The sequence below is a fragment of the Setaria italica genome, chromosome VIII (genome assembly GCF_000263155.2).
Source record: "Setaria italica strain Yugu1 chromosome VIII, Setaria_italica_v2.0, whole genome shotgun sequence".
Taxonomy (NCBI): domain Eukaryota; kingdom Viridiplantae; phylum Streptophyta; class Magnoliopsida; order Poales; family Poaceae; genus Setaria; species Setaria italica.
In genome coordinates, this window is record NC_028457.1 from 1,114,345 (window position 1) to 1,129,188 (window position 14,844).

General features: G+C 43.3%; 3 protein-coding genes and 1 non-coding gene across 4 annotated transcripts; 3 read left to right on the plus strand and 1 right to left on the minus strand.

The window, feature by feature from the left end:
- Positions 1–3,294: 3,294 nt before the first annotated feature.
- Positions 3,295–5,579, plus strand: LOC101780885. Its single transcript, XM_012848378.3, has 5 exons — positions 3,295–4,094; positions 4,215–4,291; positions 4,407–4,443; positions 4,573–4,696; positions 4,849–5,579. The coding sequence occupies exons 1-5, from the start codon at positions 3,740–3,742 to the stop codon at positions 5,390–5,392; spliced, it is 1,137 nt and encodes a 378-aa protein (XP_012703832.1). The 5' UTR covers positions 3,295–3,739; the 3' UTR covers positions 5,393–5,579.
- A 3,954-nt stretch (positions 5,580–9,533) lies between these two features.
- On the plus strand, positions 9,534–11,234 carry LOC101781291 (probable phytol kinase 2, chloroplastic). The gene is made up of 6 exons (XM_004978534.3): positions 9,534–9,746; positions 10,021–10,088; positions 10,171–10,305; positions 10,388–10,503; positions 10,593–10,707; positions 10,780–11,234. The coding sequence occupies exons 1-6, from the start codon at positions 9,630–9,632 to the stop codon at positions 11,057–11,059; spliced, it is 831 nt and encodes a 276-aa protein (XP_004978591.1). The 5' UTR covers positions 9,534–9,629; the 3' UTR covers positions 11,060–11,234.
- A 188-nt stretch (positions 11,235–11,422) lies between these two features.
- TRNAI-AAU lies at positions 11,423–11,496 on the minus strand. The gene has a single exon. It is a non-coding gene; the product is annotated as a tRNA-Ile (tRNA).
- A 153-nt stretch (positions 11,497–11,649) lies between these two features.
- Positions 11,650–13,994, plus strand: LOC101781686 (mRNA turnover protein 4 homolog). Its single transcript, XM_004978535.3, has 8 exons — positions 11,650–11,784; positions 12,009–12,177; positions 12,311–12,401; positions 12,487–12,545; positions 12,641–12,701; positions 13,009–13,099; positions 13,180–13,256; positions 13,596–13,994. The coding sequence occupies exons 1-8, from the start codon at positions 11,757–11,759 to the stop codon at positions 13,713–13,715; spliced, it is 696 nt and encodes a 231-aa protein (XP_004978592.1). The 5' UTR covers positions 11,650–11,756; the 3' UTR covers positions 13,716–13,994.
- The last annotated feature ends 850 nt before the right edge of the window (positions 13,995–14,844 follow it).

The following is a 14,844-nucleotide window of genomic DNA, read 5'->3' on the forward strand; positions in this document are numbered from 1 at the left end:
CTGTATTCTGGAGCCTGGATTGGACTGCGGACAGAAAATCACCATCCAACTTCAAAGGGGATGGGGACATTTGTATCCAGGTGCTACGTACAGCTCGCAGACGAGTGGAATTTTTTTCAGCAGGTACAGGTGAGGCGGCCACCAAGCTTTGACGCAGGCAACACACACACAGGTCAGGTTGACGAATTTGCTGGACAAATTAATGAATGATTGAGTGAATGTATCAAAGATGTTTCTTGTATTATGTTTGGACGACGTGACATTATATATATGCACAACAAGGCACATCCAACGAACTGAAGCAGCTTAACTACTAACTAATTGACCAAACACCCTACCACTGCTCAAGTCTTAAGAAGTTGATACACGCAAGGAGCCATTCCATCCCACCTCGCTCTCCAACCAAACACACTCTAATGCACACGACTAATTCTAATCTGACACAATAGTCGAGTAGTGTGTGATATCGATGATGTGATGATTAGCGGTACACACAAACATATATGCGCATGTAGTCGATCCCAATCGACGAATTATTGCTATGCTCCCTCGCTCCACCATGTAAAGTTTGAGTAATTTCAGAAGGTAACAAGTCCTACTCTACTATCTGCTGGCATAAAAAAATATAATTCTTCCAAACATATAGCTCAATATTTGAACTTTTAGGTCAAAATCACCCTTTTTTTCCCCACTTCTATAGACGACCTAGTTCTTTTTATTAGTATAGGTCCATTAACAAAGGAGATTCGACTTAATTTCATAAGTGCTTAAGGTGATGAGCTTGTCAAATTATTAAGTAGACGGGATAAGCAAAAAAGAGGATTCCCAAAGCCAATCCCAGGGAACAGTAAAGCTTCATAGGGTCAGGAATAATTGAGAAAGTTATCTCCAGTCACCAACATTAGCATAAAAAAAAGTAAAAATGGATAAATAACACATAGATCGAGGGCTATGCGGATCCTCAGACATATATGAAATGGAATAAAGATGGACCAAGCTACTTATGAATGTAACCACAATTAACATCACTTCTGGGAGATCTAGATCGAAACTCAAGGCTTAATACCATTAGCTTTGATAGATTCACTTTTGGAAAATAAAAGAGTTGAACCGTGTGAGTTGTGCGGTACTTGTGTACCACAATTGGCATTAATTAAAAAGGTGAAGATTCACATTGGCGTAATACACCATGCTTCTTTTGTCCAATAGTTAGCTTTTACTCTTTTTCCCATTTATAAAATGGTGCTATCTATAGGAGTTGGAGGCAACATGCATGAGATAAAATGAAAAAACAAATAGAAATGGAACTTACGGTAAAAAAAAAGAAAATCAAAGAGGATTTGAATTGCAGGAGTTACTCAAAAAAGAATTGTGTGAGTTCTATCTACATCTCATATTGTATATAAAAACAGACAGAGAGTGAGACAAATTGAAGAATTTGAAATTTTTTTTAGGGTGTCATGATGTCTAAGTATGTACCCATGGAGAAAAGGTAAAGCAGAAGGAAAGAAAACAAAATCATGAGATGAGCAATCGGCAACAACTAATATTTACACTGTTAAACGGTACTCCTACTCGATGTGTGGTAGAGATGTCACTGTCTTTAAGAATTTCGAAAATAGAAACAAGAGTCAAAAGAGGAATTAATTAATTGCGTACCGAAAAGATAAAGTGGCATGAGATTAATTTGATTCTACCAAATTTCAGTTAAGGTGTCTCGTGCACCATAAGTGCTAGTGACATCTTTGAAGTACTAGCTAGCTACTTGTGCTGTCTGGGATGTAACGTGGCATTTTTGTTTGAACCAAATTAAAGCTAAGGTAGCAAAATTACCACTGAATGGTCGTGTGCATAGCTATTCTTTTACGATATGCATGCACTGTCGTGCTGACGTGGCATATGGCTAAACATGGGGCAGGTCAGAGCAGTGGGACCAGCCCAAAGCTAGGAAAGCCATGCATCTCGATCCATAAGAATGTGATTGTGCGGACTGAAAAAAGGCACTCAACTTTTCTGAAAAAGGCCACCAACCGTAGCATCTGCTGAGCTGAGCTTTCCGGTCATGCATCCTTCTTCAATTCCTCCGATCCGAATTTCAGTATGCACTAGTACTAGACATCATTTTGGTACCTTTTGTGGGTGTAAAAATTAAATTTGTGCCTCCTCCTGATACCTCCCAATACAAGACTAGAAAATTAAAAGACTAGCTCCTTTTTGAAATTTAGAAACTAGTTATTCAGTACGACGTACTTTGTTTAGACATATGTGAATGATTTGTTTTTCTGCTCTCACCAGCATCTCGTAATATATAATTCCCACTTCCAAATGGGACCTTGATCAGAGTCTTGAGCTATGCAGAGCTGTCACTTGAAAACTCAATCATTGATGCTGCGAGTCATGATATTGAGCCGTTGTACCTAATTGTACTGGCCGGGGTTATTACCTGCTTTTGCTGCTTCTTTTGTTTGATTGAATGTTCCTTCTTGCCTCGCAGGTACAACGACGTACTGGAGCATGCTTGCAAATAATCTCACAGTTCTTAATTTGGTACGTTTACTAATCTGTCCAAGTTTTTCAGAGTGATTTTACTTTAAAGACGGATGGAGTATGTGTGTGTCTGTATATATGTATATGTATATGTATATGTATATGTATATGTATATGTATATGTATATGTATATGTATATGTATGTGTATGTGTATGTGTATATGTATGTGTATATGTATGTATACGGCCGGTTATAGAATAGCTTATTCTGTGACCAGCTCATCCAACGCTCTAGAATGGTTACAATAACTTGAATGGTTTCGGATAATAATATAGTCGATTTGCTAGAATTGATATGTCCATTCTTGTACGTCGTAACTATAAATCGATTGTACCATGATTTGGATAGGAGTTACCACAGTTATTTAGCGTCAAGATGCTTTTTTTTTTGGTAAATTAGTTTGCTATATATAAACACGTACTTGGATTTGCTATATATGACACTAAGTATAGTAGGAGATCGACAGACTCATGTGGCTACTATTTAGTGTCATCACTCATCAGGATTATTGGAGTATATATTAGGATCGAATATCGATCGATGTCATGTGCAATGCATGGACCAGCCTGCAACCATTATTGTCTCTGATCATGTCCTCTCCCGCTCGCTCGGTCTCAGACGACTCATGATATATTGGGGCTGATTCCATCGTTGCCTTTCACACTAACCGGCGTCTAGTCAGTCTTCTACACTGCTAGCTCCTGCTACCAGATGGAGATGGGGATGGAGACAGAGACAGAGACAGAGACGGAGATAAAGCTGCTACACACCAAAATATTAGTTACTGACCATGACCAACATCCATCAGAAGCCAAAGACTTTAGGGCAACTGCTGACTATAGTCGACACAGTACTATTTCTTTTTCTATAAGGTTAATTGTCAGTTAGGATGCATGGATTAATTGTCGTAGTTCACCTTTTCCCAACCTCTCTTTCTTCCTTGATGTACTATATATGAGATGGTGGGTCGGATCACTTGCCATCTCGATCACACGCCCACATGCAGACATATATGTGATGTGTTCTAGTTAGATAGAGAATGATCATCCATGACCTCACCTTCACTTCGCTTCTTCTGAGATGATGCAATAGCAACAAGATGCATGTCACAAGGGAGACGACTAAGCTAGTTGGATCGACCTCAGCTCACCATCAGCATCTGCTACTACTACTGCCTTATTAGCTTGTTGATGCATCCTGCATCCATCCATCCATCGTGCATGGAGGCAAGTGGCAAAGGCTTGGACAGCTCTACTATGGATCATCAGCTGCAGTCGTCTAGCGGCGAGGCCGAGGAGGAGGAGGAGGATGCTGCCGCCGATATGCCTCCCGGCGGCGGCCGTGACGGGAGCTCCGCCAGCAATAGCAGCACGGTTGAGCTGCTGGATGAAGCCGGCGGCGGCGGCGGGGACAGCAGCAGGAACCCATCGTCGTCGTCGTCGTCGGTGCGCCCCTACGTCCGGTCCAAGAACCCTCGCCTCCGCTGGACGCCGGAGCTCCACCTCTGCTTCCTCCGCGCCGTCGACAGGCTCGGCGGCCAAGATCGTAAGAGATCATCGTCATCACCTCACCATCCAAATTATTAGCTAGCTACTCCGCTGAATTAGCATGCATGTACCTAGCTCGTGATGATTTCGATCCATTTTCATTCTTGTATATATGTAGGTGCAACTCCCAAGCTGGTTCTTCAACTGATGAACGTTAAAGGGCTTAGCATAGGCCATGTCAAGAGCCACCTCCAAGTATGTGTATACATCTGCACATCTATCTTCTTCACTTCACCTTTCGGATCCCTATAGCTTCCATGGTTAGAGATCTTAATCTCACCATGTGCCTTTTTCTTTTTATGATTTTCAGATGTATAGGAGCAAGAAGATTGACGACTCGGGACAGGGTTAGTTAGACTAATTATTCTTGGATAAACATCTCGTTCTTTGAGACTGTTAATATATAGTATGTATGACTTTCCCCGGCTAGTTAGCTGACTTGGAAGATTATAGTACAATTACTACTCTCTTTGCAGTGATAGGTGGTTCATGGAGAGATGATCATGAGTTGCAAGAGGGGGGTCGACAAGTGTACAACCTCGGCCGTCTTTCCTTGCATCACGCCCAGACTACTGGTGCTACTACCCTATTGTCAGCAAGGTAGTTGGAGTTGGACCATGGGACACTTGCAAACAAAATCCATTAAATTTCTATGCCTTTTTGTTGCGTCAATAATAAGCAGGCACGCAGCACATGATTTGAACCCTTGCTCTGACTAATAATATCATTGTTGATTTATAACGACGAACTAGGTTTGGTGCATGGCCTCATTATTGGAACTGGCTTCATGGTCATCACCATCTTCTTGGATCCAAACCCTACTACTCATCAGCAGCTGAAGCCGGTGTGTTCCTTACAACTCGTGCTCATCAGTATGTTGCCAGAGCTACTTGCAGCAGTGCTCCAGCTTCGATCCTTCAAGGGCGTTCATCATATCATCAAAACGATCAATTCATAAGACCACTGCTGCGCGATGAGGATTCGGGTAATCACAACCACCATGATCCTCTTGATCTTGAGCTTGCATTGGACATTGGACCGCGGCGGCAGGATAATAAGAGAATAAAGAGGTCATCATCAGGTTGTAGCTGGGGCAGAGAAGACGAGGAGAATGCTGCTAGGGATAATGATCAACAAGTACTGGAGAGTGCTACTGATACTGGGTTATCTCTTTCTTTGTTCTCATCGTATCCTCCTCCTTTTGTGAGGACCGGTAGTGGCGGTGCCCTAGGTGTCAATATGGACAAAGGGAAAGCGCATCCAACAAGAACAAGTACTCTTGATCTCACCATATGATCTAGTGCGGTGTGGTGATATCTTGTGGTACTTGTCCATGTGTGTGTAGAGGAAGACACGTATGCGTACAAATATATATCTGCATAGGTAGAGCTATTAATCATGTATACGTGTATTGATCTTTTGAGTTTACCTATGTTTGTAAGTGGCTACGTCTGAATTCATTTTCGATGTCGTCTTTTAACCATACCTGCCAAAGTAGTACTTCGGTAGAGCAAATGCTTACGCTACGGAAAACCGTGAAAATACCGAGTGTTTTTAGCTTTGCCGAGTGCAATCTATCGGGCACTCGGCAAAGGACTTGTTTGCCAAGTGTCTCCATGTATACACTCAGCATACATAATACACTCGGCAAAGGACTTGTTTGCCGAGTGTCATGCATGAAACACTCGGCAAAAACAACGAAGACACTTGGCAAACAACAGGCACTCGGCAAATCTCTAGCACGTGCGACAGCCGTCAGGAAGCGTGCCGGATGTTTGCACTTTGCTGAGTGTCCGTTAGCAGCACTCGGCAAAGTATATGTTTGCCGAGTGTCACTCCCTAGGCACTCGGCAGAGGATGGAGGCGAGGGTGGAGCGGATGGTTCAGCTGAGGATGGAGGCCGAGCGGCAGAGGATGGACAAAGAAAATCGGTTGAGGATGGAATAAATGTTTCGATACATGCAAAATATTGCTACTGCTACGAGTATGGGTACACCACTACCACAGCCACCGATGATATTCCCTCCAGCTCAGCCACCCACACATACTCCTGTGAGTCACTTGAACTTTAGTTTCAATACTTGACTTAGTTAGCTCAAACATGACTTAGTTAGCTCAAATGACTTAGTTAGCTCAAAGATGACTTAGTTAGCTCAAATGATATCAATCTTGTCTCACACGTCTTCTTTTATGTGCAGAATCAATCGGTGGCTTCGAATACCCAAGCTCAAGACCCAGATTTGTCGCAGTGGTTCACAAGGACGCCACCTCACTGACTTGTGCATTGTTTGTGAACTACTTGTTTAATCTCGAACATATGCTTGTGGAATTGTGGTTTGTTGAAACTAGAACACGTACTCGGTGTTTTGTGCATGTGACCTAATATATATGCCTGTGCTTATTATATGCATGTGATCTAATATACATGCCTGTGATTTTTATTTGAGAGGGGTTCTTTATACGTAACAAAGCAATAAAAACAGGAGGGGTTTACCACTTTGCCGAGTGTTTTGACTTTAACACTCGGCAAAGAGGCTATTTCTGTCATTTTCTGTTATTGTTTTGCCGAGTGTGGTAGTTTTGCTGAGTGTATATGATTCAACACTCGGCAAAGAAGCAATAAAAACAGATCTGTACGCGCCACTTTGCTGAGTGTTTCCAGGTGGCACTCGGCAAACTGGCTGGCTTTTGCCGAGTGTTGCCCATTGGCACTCGGCAAACTAGCTGGCTTTTGCCGAGTGCTTTTCTGTGAAGCACTAGGCAAAGCCCCTATCACCATGCCGCGTCGTTATGCCGTCTTCGCCGACGGTTTTTTTTACCGAGTGCCGTTTGACACTCGGCAAAGTAGTTTGTCGAGTGCCCGACATTTGACACTCAGCAAAGTTCTGTTTGCCGTTAAAATCTTTGCCGAGTGCCAGACGCCGAGTGTTACACTCGGCAAACCCTTTGCCGAGTGTTTTTAGGCCTTCGCCAAGTGCCCCTGGCACTTGGCATCTTCCCTGTTTCCCGTAGTGTTAATAAGAAAAAAAACAAGTTTTTAACGACTATACTCACATATAGAGAGAGTAGACATTTATATCCCTTACATATAGAAACTTTTTAAGTATGATTGTCATTTTTGTTGCGACAGTGAACTTGATATATATTTTACTAGCCGTTCTGTTCAGATATAGTTATTATGAGGTAATCTATACCCTTGTTTAGTTCACCTCCAACTCCCAACTTTGGCACTATGCAAAAAGAAGATTCTCCATCACATCAAACTTGCGGTACATGCATGAAGTACTAAATGTAGACGAAATTAAAAACTAATTGCACAGTTTTGTTGTACTTTGCGAGACGAATCTTTTGAGCCTAATTAGTCAATGTTTGGACAATAATTCACAAATACAAACGAAACGCTACAGTGTGCTACAGTGCTGTAACAGTAATTTGGCACCTCCAAACTTTGGCAACTAAACAAGGTCGTATGTCACGGGTATATGTGAGGTGAAGCTAACTTCATGGATTGACTACCTGACTTTGTGATACATTTGGTTGAATTCAATCTATCTTTCTAGTTTTTGCCTTCTCCATACTAAAAAATTTTAGTAATTACTGATCAAAATCTATACAAGCTTGGTTTTTTACGTGCCAATACTCCTACTAAAAATAATAATTTTTTTTTGGGGTGGGGTGGGGGGTGGGGAGTATTTGCTACTGGGTATTACCTTGTGTTGTCGGATGTTCATTTCAACTATTGTTATCATTTCCTCCACTGCTTATATGTTGGTGTTATAAGCAGAATTGTGTGATAGTTTGCTGGATGAATATGGCTTTCCACACATCACTTGCACAGTTGCACAACCCAGGTACTGTGCTGGATCCATATGACTTTCTACACATGACTCGCGCATGCTCATGGTATCATATATTGCCAACAAAGCATCTCCATCATAGCTCCTAAAAGAAAAGAAGTGAAACTACTACTAAATGGCATATCTGAAAGGATAATGCTTTGCCTACAACCATTTAACTTGCATACATGTGATTTTATCCGTTGGATCCTAAATGGCACTCAAGTTGTACTCAAATGGTTGTAGGTCTAGTAGTGTGCTTCATTTTTTTTAAATATTTTATGGAACATTGCAAAAATAGGTGCCAAAAATATACTACTTCCTAGTAGTATATCGGCCACCCAACAACAGGTTGGAGGGATATCGGCTAGCCAAAAGCGAAAAGCCGACATGCAGCTATCAGCTATCAAATAACCGATAGGCCTTGCTAAGTCTGCAATGTGGTTTCCACGTAGGCTATCGGGTGCACGTAGCATTTATTGAATACATAGAATTGCAATTTTTCAAATTTGGTACCCATTTTTTTCAGTTAAAATTATATAGTTTTAAAATTTCTGGACCTAAACGCTATAATTTTACTAAGGTTTCAAGTTTCGGCTTTTTTCTCAAGTCTAGGTTTTGATTGTTCATGGAGTTAAATATTCTATGCCTGACTATATGGACCCTAGAAATATGTTTTTTAATGAAAAATAAAGGAATAGAATGGTTGAATATACACGCAAAGAAATCGTGTAAATAAAGCTAGCATATCTCATTAAGAGAGTATTCCTTGTTTAACCAATTGTAAACAATTGAGCAAGAGATTACTTATAAAGAGTAGTAAAGATTTTCCCAGCAAATGCCGATTGCTATCTGGCTCAGTCCAGCTCATAGAGCACCAACCACCAAGTAAATAAACTAGTAATAATATATGCACGGAGAAATTGGGGACTCATATCCTAGTGAGGAAGCTAGCCGTTATGCCTCCCCGCTCCTCCGACGCGCCACCCCGCCCCCACACTCTAACGTCGCCAGCCCCGGCGGCGCTGTCCAAGCTCCTCCGCCGCCAGTCGCTGCGCTCTCGCTCGCCCCCCACGCCGTGTGGTAGTGTGAAGGCCCAACGCTCCTCCCCCCTCCCTCGTGCCTCACCCACCCCAGATCTGTACTGGAGAGAGCCCTCCGCCACAAGTAAAGCAAACTATCGAAGATGAGGCCTCAATGTGGATCGCGGTTGGGGCAAAGCATCCGGTGGTCCTCGTGCGACAATTATAGGATCTTTAGCTACTTCTTTTTTTTTGCCGCTTGCCTTACTAGGCTCATCTCTGTGAGATTATGTAAATAGTGATGTACTTGTCTGTCTGAGCCTTCCTTTATAAAAACTCTTTTTATATAGCGGGCAGCTCTCCTGCCGATTTTGTTTAAAAAAATAGTAATAATATATGCAACTTGATCAACATTATATAATCATGTATTAAAATAAAAATAAGAAAAGGGAGATCGAGGAATCAAAGAGATTCTAGGGTGTAGAATGCGACTGCTACATCACTACAGCTGAGCTGCAGTCTCCCTCCTATTCCAAGTCATCAGTCAACGATAAGGTTAATAAAACCAGCATTAGTGCAGGTGCAGGCAGGCCAGCAGGAACAGAACCATCCAGCCCAGTAGGAAGGTCAACAGCAACAGCAAGAGCTGCCTGTTGTGTGGCTCCGGAGTGGACCATGTGGACGGAGAACCCGGTGGTCCGGGACGCCGGCGCCGCCGTGCTCACCGGAGTCGCCGCGGCTGTCGTGCTCCGCTTCTGGGAGGAGGTCGCCAACCGCGCGCTCCTGGACCAGGTCGTTGCCCCTCTTTCTTCTTTCTTCGTCATGCTTACTACTCTACTCCTGGAGTAATTAACTTGTGTTAACTTGTCCCAAAGCGCAAATCATTTCCCTCATCCGTAATTTGATTTAATTAACTAATCGTGTTGCGAGCTTGTGGTTCCAATTTGTTTCAGCTGCCCTGAATTGGCCCAACAGTCACACAAGCACCTAGCTCTTAGTTACTCTGCTTTATAATGACAACTTTGTTATTGACTGGTGTCTGTATGCCTTTTGCTGTTCATCGTAGACACTTTGCAGGAAACTGGTGCACATAACTGTTGGATTGGTGTATTTCCTCATGTGGCCTCTGTTCAGGTATGTAATTCATCTCAAGTTGTTTGTTCCAGCCGTAGCCCATCTGCCTTTTCTGAATGCAATTTCGTCTTGGCCAATGCAGTTCAGATGATGTATATGCGCCGTTTCTTGCTCCGCTTATCATCGTAGTCAACATCATAAAGGTGCTAGTTATTGGGCTTGGCGTAGTTAAAGATGATGGTGTGGTTAACTCGATGACCAGGCATGGGGACTGCAGGTGTAGTTTCTTGTTGAACCAAGTAGTACTGTATTTTTCCTAGTCAGCCGGCAGTCCTGATCTTCTTCCATGTTGGCTCTAGAGAACTTCTCAAGGGCCCATTGTATTATGCTTGTGCTATAACCCTGACAACAATAGCTTTCTGGAGGACATCACCCATCTCAATCGCCGTGATCTGCAATCTGTGTGCGGGAGATGGTATTGCTCTGCTTCTTATTGCTGCCATTACAATCATATCTTCAGCAAAGTCCCCCTCTTTGGTTCTTACTTCTACTCTGATCAATCAGGTGTTGCTGACATAGTTGGGAGACGATTCGGGCAAGTGAAGCTCCCTCACAACCCTGAAAAATCGTATGCTGGAAGCATCGCGAATTTCATGGCTGGTTTCATCGCATCAGTGCTGTAAGTATCAAATCCAGCTACATTTTTTTTTTTTGCTGAAACCTGAAGACTAACTGCTACATGCGGAAGCAGGTTCATGTGCTACTTCAACATTTTCGGGTTTGTTGACAAGAGCTGGGCTATGGTTGGTGCCTTCGGTGTCATATCCCTGGCTGCAGCGGCTGTGGAGTCGCTGCCCATCAGCACACGCCTTGACGACAACCTGACGGTTCCTCTCGCATCTGTGCTGGTGGGTGCCCTGGTTTTCCACTCGATTGGAGTCACAAACCTGTGCTGCATGAGCAGTACTGAAGACAGCAGCAGAAGCATTTCAGCAATCGTTGAAATGGTGGCATTCGCAGGCAGCAGCTAGCAGCTGATCGATCCACATACAGCTGCAACTGAAGAGATTGATTGAATCCTGACATGTGTTGGTACCTTCTTAATTTTTTTGTAAACATGTTCTTGTGACTTGAAATTTATTACGTAATAAAGAGAAGAAGAAGAAGAAGAAGAAGAAGAAGAAAGGAAAGAGGAATAATTTCTAATTTCTTTGAAGATCAAAATTCGATCATAAGCTGGCGGGGAAATGCAGCAGAATTTTGCAATGCGTTTGTTATGGCTCAACTAGACAGCGGAGGAAAGTGAAAGAACATGTTCAGTCACCGAAAGTCTATTTCCCAGATTTCTTTGCAAAAAAAGAAACAAGTTTAGGAGAGAGCAAAAATTAATTGATTGGCCCATGCAGGTCTCGAACCTGCGACCTTCGCGTTATTAGCACGACGCTCTAACCAACTGAGCTAATAGGCCGGTTCGATTTGGTTGGAAATTAGTAATTAGATAGCTGCTGGATCAGGAGGCTGGGCTGTTGCAGTTTTTGTATCTGGAGGGTAATGGGCCAGGCCCAGTTCACAACGCTCTTCCCCTTAGCTCTCGTCGGACAAGAACGCAAGCCGAGTCGGCGAGTCCTACTAAAACCCTAGAGGAGGAGCCGCCGCCGCTTCCGTCTCCTTCCCCCCCCCCCCCCACCCCAACCTCCGCCGCCGCAGCAGCAAAGGAGCCGACGCGCGATGCCGAAATCTAAGCGCAACCGCCCAGGTTGGCATCTCTCTTCCTCGATTCTTGTCCTGCCTAGTACTCGTGTGATACTTCCATTCAACTAGAGAGGGTGGTGTTCCCTCCCAATTTCACATCCATCTCCGGCAGGAATTGCTTGTTTGCCTCACCAATTCTTCCTTTTTTACCCACCCCATAAAAGCTTCTAGAGCACAAGCAGTTTTGTTGTTGTCGATTGTGCTTAATTCTGTGCTGGGTCGACGCAGTGACCTTATCAAAGACCAAGAAGAAGCCAGGTTTAGAGCGCAAGGGCAAAGTAGTTACCGAGATAAAAGAGGCTGTCGACAAATACGGCAGTGCCTATGTCTTCACCTACGATAACATGAGGAATCAGAAGCTCAAGGACCTCAGGGAGCAGCACAAAGCATCTAGCAGGTACCCACCCACCACTTGTCTGTTTGAAACACATTGCCCCTAATACAAGGGCGCCATGCTAGTTCAACCCTTTAAAACACTGAGGTTCCGTTTAGCTTGCGCATGTTTTTATCAGCTGCATTTTCTGTTCCAGGATATTTCTTGCTGGAAAGAAGGTTATGCAGATAGCGTTGGGGCGTTCACCTGCTGATGAAGCTAAAACAGGCCTCCACAAACTTTCCAAGGTGAGTTCTTTTTCAGAACTCACTATACACTGTATTCCAGATCACTAATATGAAGTTTTGATCAAAGTATCTTCGCTTTGTTTAGTTCCTTCAAGGTGACTCTGGTTTGTTCTTTACCAATCTTCCAAGGGAGGATGTTGAGAGGTAGTATCAGTGTATTACCATTGCCTATATTCTTTTTTCATACGCTTGTTGCGGCTTACATAAAGATTGATTATGATCATATATCATATTTGCAGGCTGTTTCGAGAATTTGAGGAGCATGATTTTGCAAGGACGGGAAGTACTGCCACAGAAACGGTATTCTAGTTTCTTTTGCTTTTCTTCTCATGTATCTTTAGTTTCTTCAAACAAATAAGGAAGACCATTTTAGCCAGCCATTCCCCTGTGGTGACCAATGGCAAGTTTGGGCGCTTGGTGCTAACATATCAGTAGTATACTAACTCATATCCGTAGTAACATTACTTGGACAATTAAACTTATTTGCAGTAGCTCCTTAGCCTGTCTCAGGTGTTATTCTTCTTGATGTCACTGTCTCTTTTAGTCTATTGTATAATGTGTTTAGCCAAATTTACAACATTGTTTAACAAAATTCACAATTCCTCAGGTGGAGCTTAAGGAAGGCCCTCTGGAACAGTTTACACATGAAATGGAACCCTTTCTGCGCAAGCAAGGACTGCCAGTTCGCTTGAACAGAGGTTTGTAGTCTCCCCTGCATTTACACATATGCTTGAAAGCGCAAAGCAAAATTATTAAAAGTTCACTGTTGTTGCTGCAGGTGTTGTAGAGTTAATTGCAGATCATGTAGTATGTGAGGAAGGAAAACCTCTTTCACCAGAAGCGGCACAGACTCTGGTAAGGACAGCATATTACGCAGTCTTTATTTCATAATTGATTTGGATATGAAGCTGATGGAACTAAGAAGAGTATCTTTTAATTTATTAGAATTACATGTTACACCCATTTCCCAAAATTAAATACCTTCGCTCATGGGTGTCGAGAAAAATATCATTGGCACCTCGGTTCTTACTGAAATGCTCTTTGTTAGGGTGCTTTGGTAGTCCAATACTATCTCAACTAACACTGTTCATGCTTGAAATGCATGTGCCCATTTTACTCAGGGACCAATATTTACCCATTTTTATGCTGGTGTATCTGTTTGCACTGAGCCCCCCTTTGTTTCCTCTCTTGCAGCGCTTGCTTGGGATACAGATGGCAACATTCCGGCTATACCTTGTGTGCCGCTGGTCTTGTGATGACTTCGAAGTGTACAAAGAAGGCTTGGCTCACCTAGGAGCTGATGATTCCTCTTAAGCTTGTTACCCTTACCCTCTGCAAGCGCACTTGCTGTCTTGTGTTGGGGCAGTTTTTGGTATTGTGCGTGCGGCCATGTACCCCTGAGTGTTGAAAATTTGAAAGATGTCATCTGCGGAAATTCTTTTCGCTCAGTTCCATCATTTTTACTCAACTGTTGGAAGGTGTAAGCTGATTGGTATATCATATGAACAATATGTAGGGGTAAGAGGTGGATCAGATTATAACTGACCATGCAGTTATTTCAAAGAATCAACCGAGTATTTGAATGTGTGAATAGCCCTTTTGTTTGGTTCAGTTTTTACTTGGTTTTATGCTGAATGTAGCGCCCCGGTTTTTTTTTTTTTGGAGAGTGCTGAGTGAAAATGATGGATCTTTATCCGTCCGGTTGCTGGGGAGCGTGTCGTCGATTAGGTTTAGCACTCAATAAACGTTTGCACTGCCGTGAAAGCTGCATCTCGTGAGACGTCCACTGCTGATCCACCTCAGAAATTGATATAAAACAAAGTCGTGCCATTGCAAGACGTCAGCATACAAAATATATAGAGGCCATTTAGCAAGGCAAAAAAACCAGTGCCTGCACAAATTGGTGTCATTGGACGTTTTAATTTCACTAAAATGTGAATTTGCATATCTCATGAAACATGTGTAACGCTTAATTTGTAAAACTATGACAAGAGAATCACCTATGCACAGATGGGAATACCATGAGCCTTCTAAGGGACATACAGGCACAGGAATGCAAAAGGTTAACATCATAACCCTCCACAAAGATCATTATCGGCTAGCTTAGCTTGCTCTCCAGATAAGGCAAAAATCGATGGATTGATCGATGGGATTGCTTCCGATCTGATTTTTGTCACGTAGCAGGACTATGGCCCCGTTTGGCGAGGCTCTGGGACCGGCTCCTTGAGCGGCTTCTCCCGAAACCTGGCGGAACCCCACGAATCCCATTCTCAGGAGCCGTTCTAGGGAGGTGGAGCCAAAAAAAGACTCCCACGGCTCCTCCTCGTTTCCCACCCTTCCTCGGGGGAGGGCCCGCAAGCGACGGCGACGGCAGGGTGGAGACGGACGACGGCGGGAGGTGGCCTGCGGGGGCGGGCCGGCGGGAATGGATAGGGAAGAGAGA

Excerpts from the sequence above, each read along its gene's own strand:
- LOC101780885 (XM_012848378.3), top strand. The coding sequence starts at position 3,740 with ATGCATCCTGCATCCATCCATCCATCGTGCATGGAGGCAAGTGGCAAA. Across the intron at positions 4,095-4,214 it reads CAGGCTCGGCGGCCAAGATC|GTGCAACTCCCAAGCTGGTT; the intron begins GTAAGAGATCAT and ends GTATATATGTAG. Across the intron at positions 4,697-4,848 it reads ACTACCCTATTGTCAGCAAG|GTTTGGTGCATGGCCTCATT; the intron begins GTAGTTGGAGTT and ends ACGACGAACTAG.
- LOC101781291 (XM_004978534.3), top strand. The coding sequence starts at position 9,630 with ATGTGGACGGAGAACCCGGTGGTCCGGGACGCCGGCGCCGCCGTGCTC. Across the intron at positions 9,747-10,020 it reads ACCGCGCGCTCCTGGACCAG|ACACTTTGCAGGAAACTGGT; the intron begins GTCGTTGCCCCT and ends TGTTCATCGTAG. Across the intron at positions 10,306-10,387 it reads ACCAGGCATGGGGACTGCAG|AGAACTTCTCAAGGGCCCAT; the intron begins GTGTAGTTTCTT and ends TGTTGGCTCTAG.
- LOC101781686 (XM_004978535.3), top strand. The coding sequence starts at position 11,757 with ATGCCGAAATCTAAGCGCAACCGCCCAG. Across the intron at positions 12,402-12,486 it reads GCCTCCACAAACTTTCCAAG|TTCCTTCAAGGTGACTCTGG; the intron begins GTGAGTTCTTTT and ends CGCTTTGTTTAG. Across the intron at positions 13,100-13,179 it reads GCCAGTTCGCTTGAACAGAG|GTGTTGTAGAGTTAATTGCA; the intron begins GTTTGTAGTCTC and ends TTGTTGCTGCAG.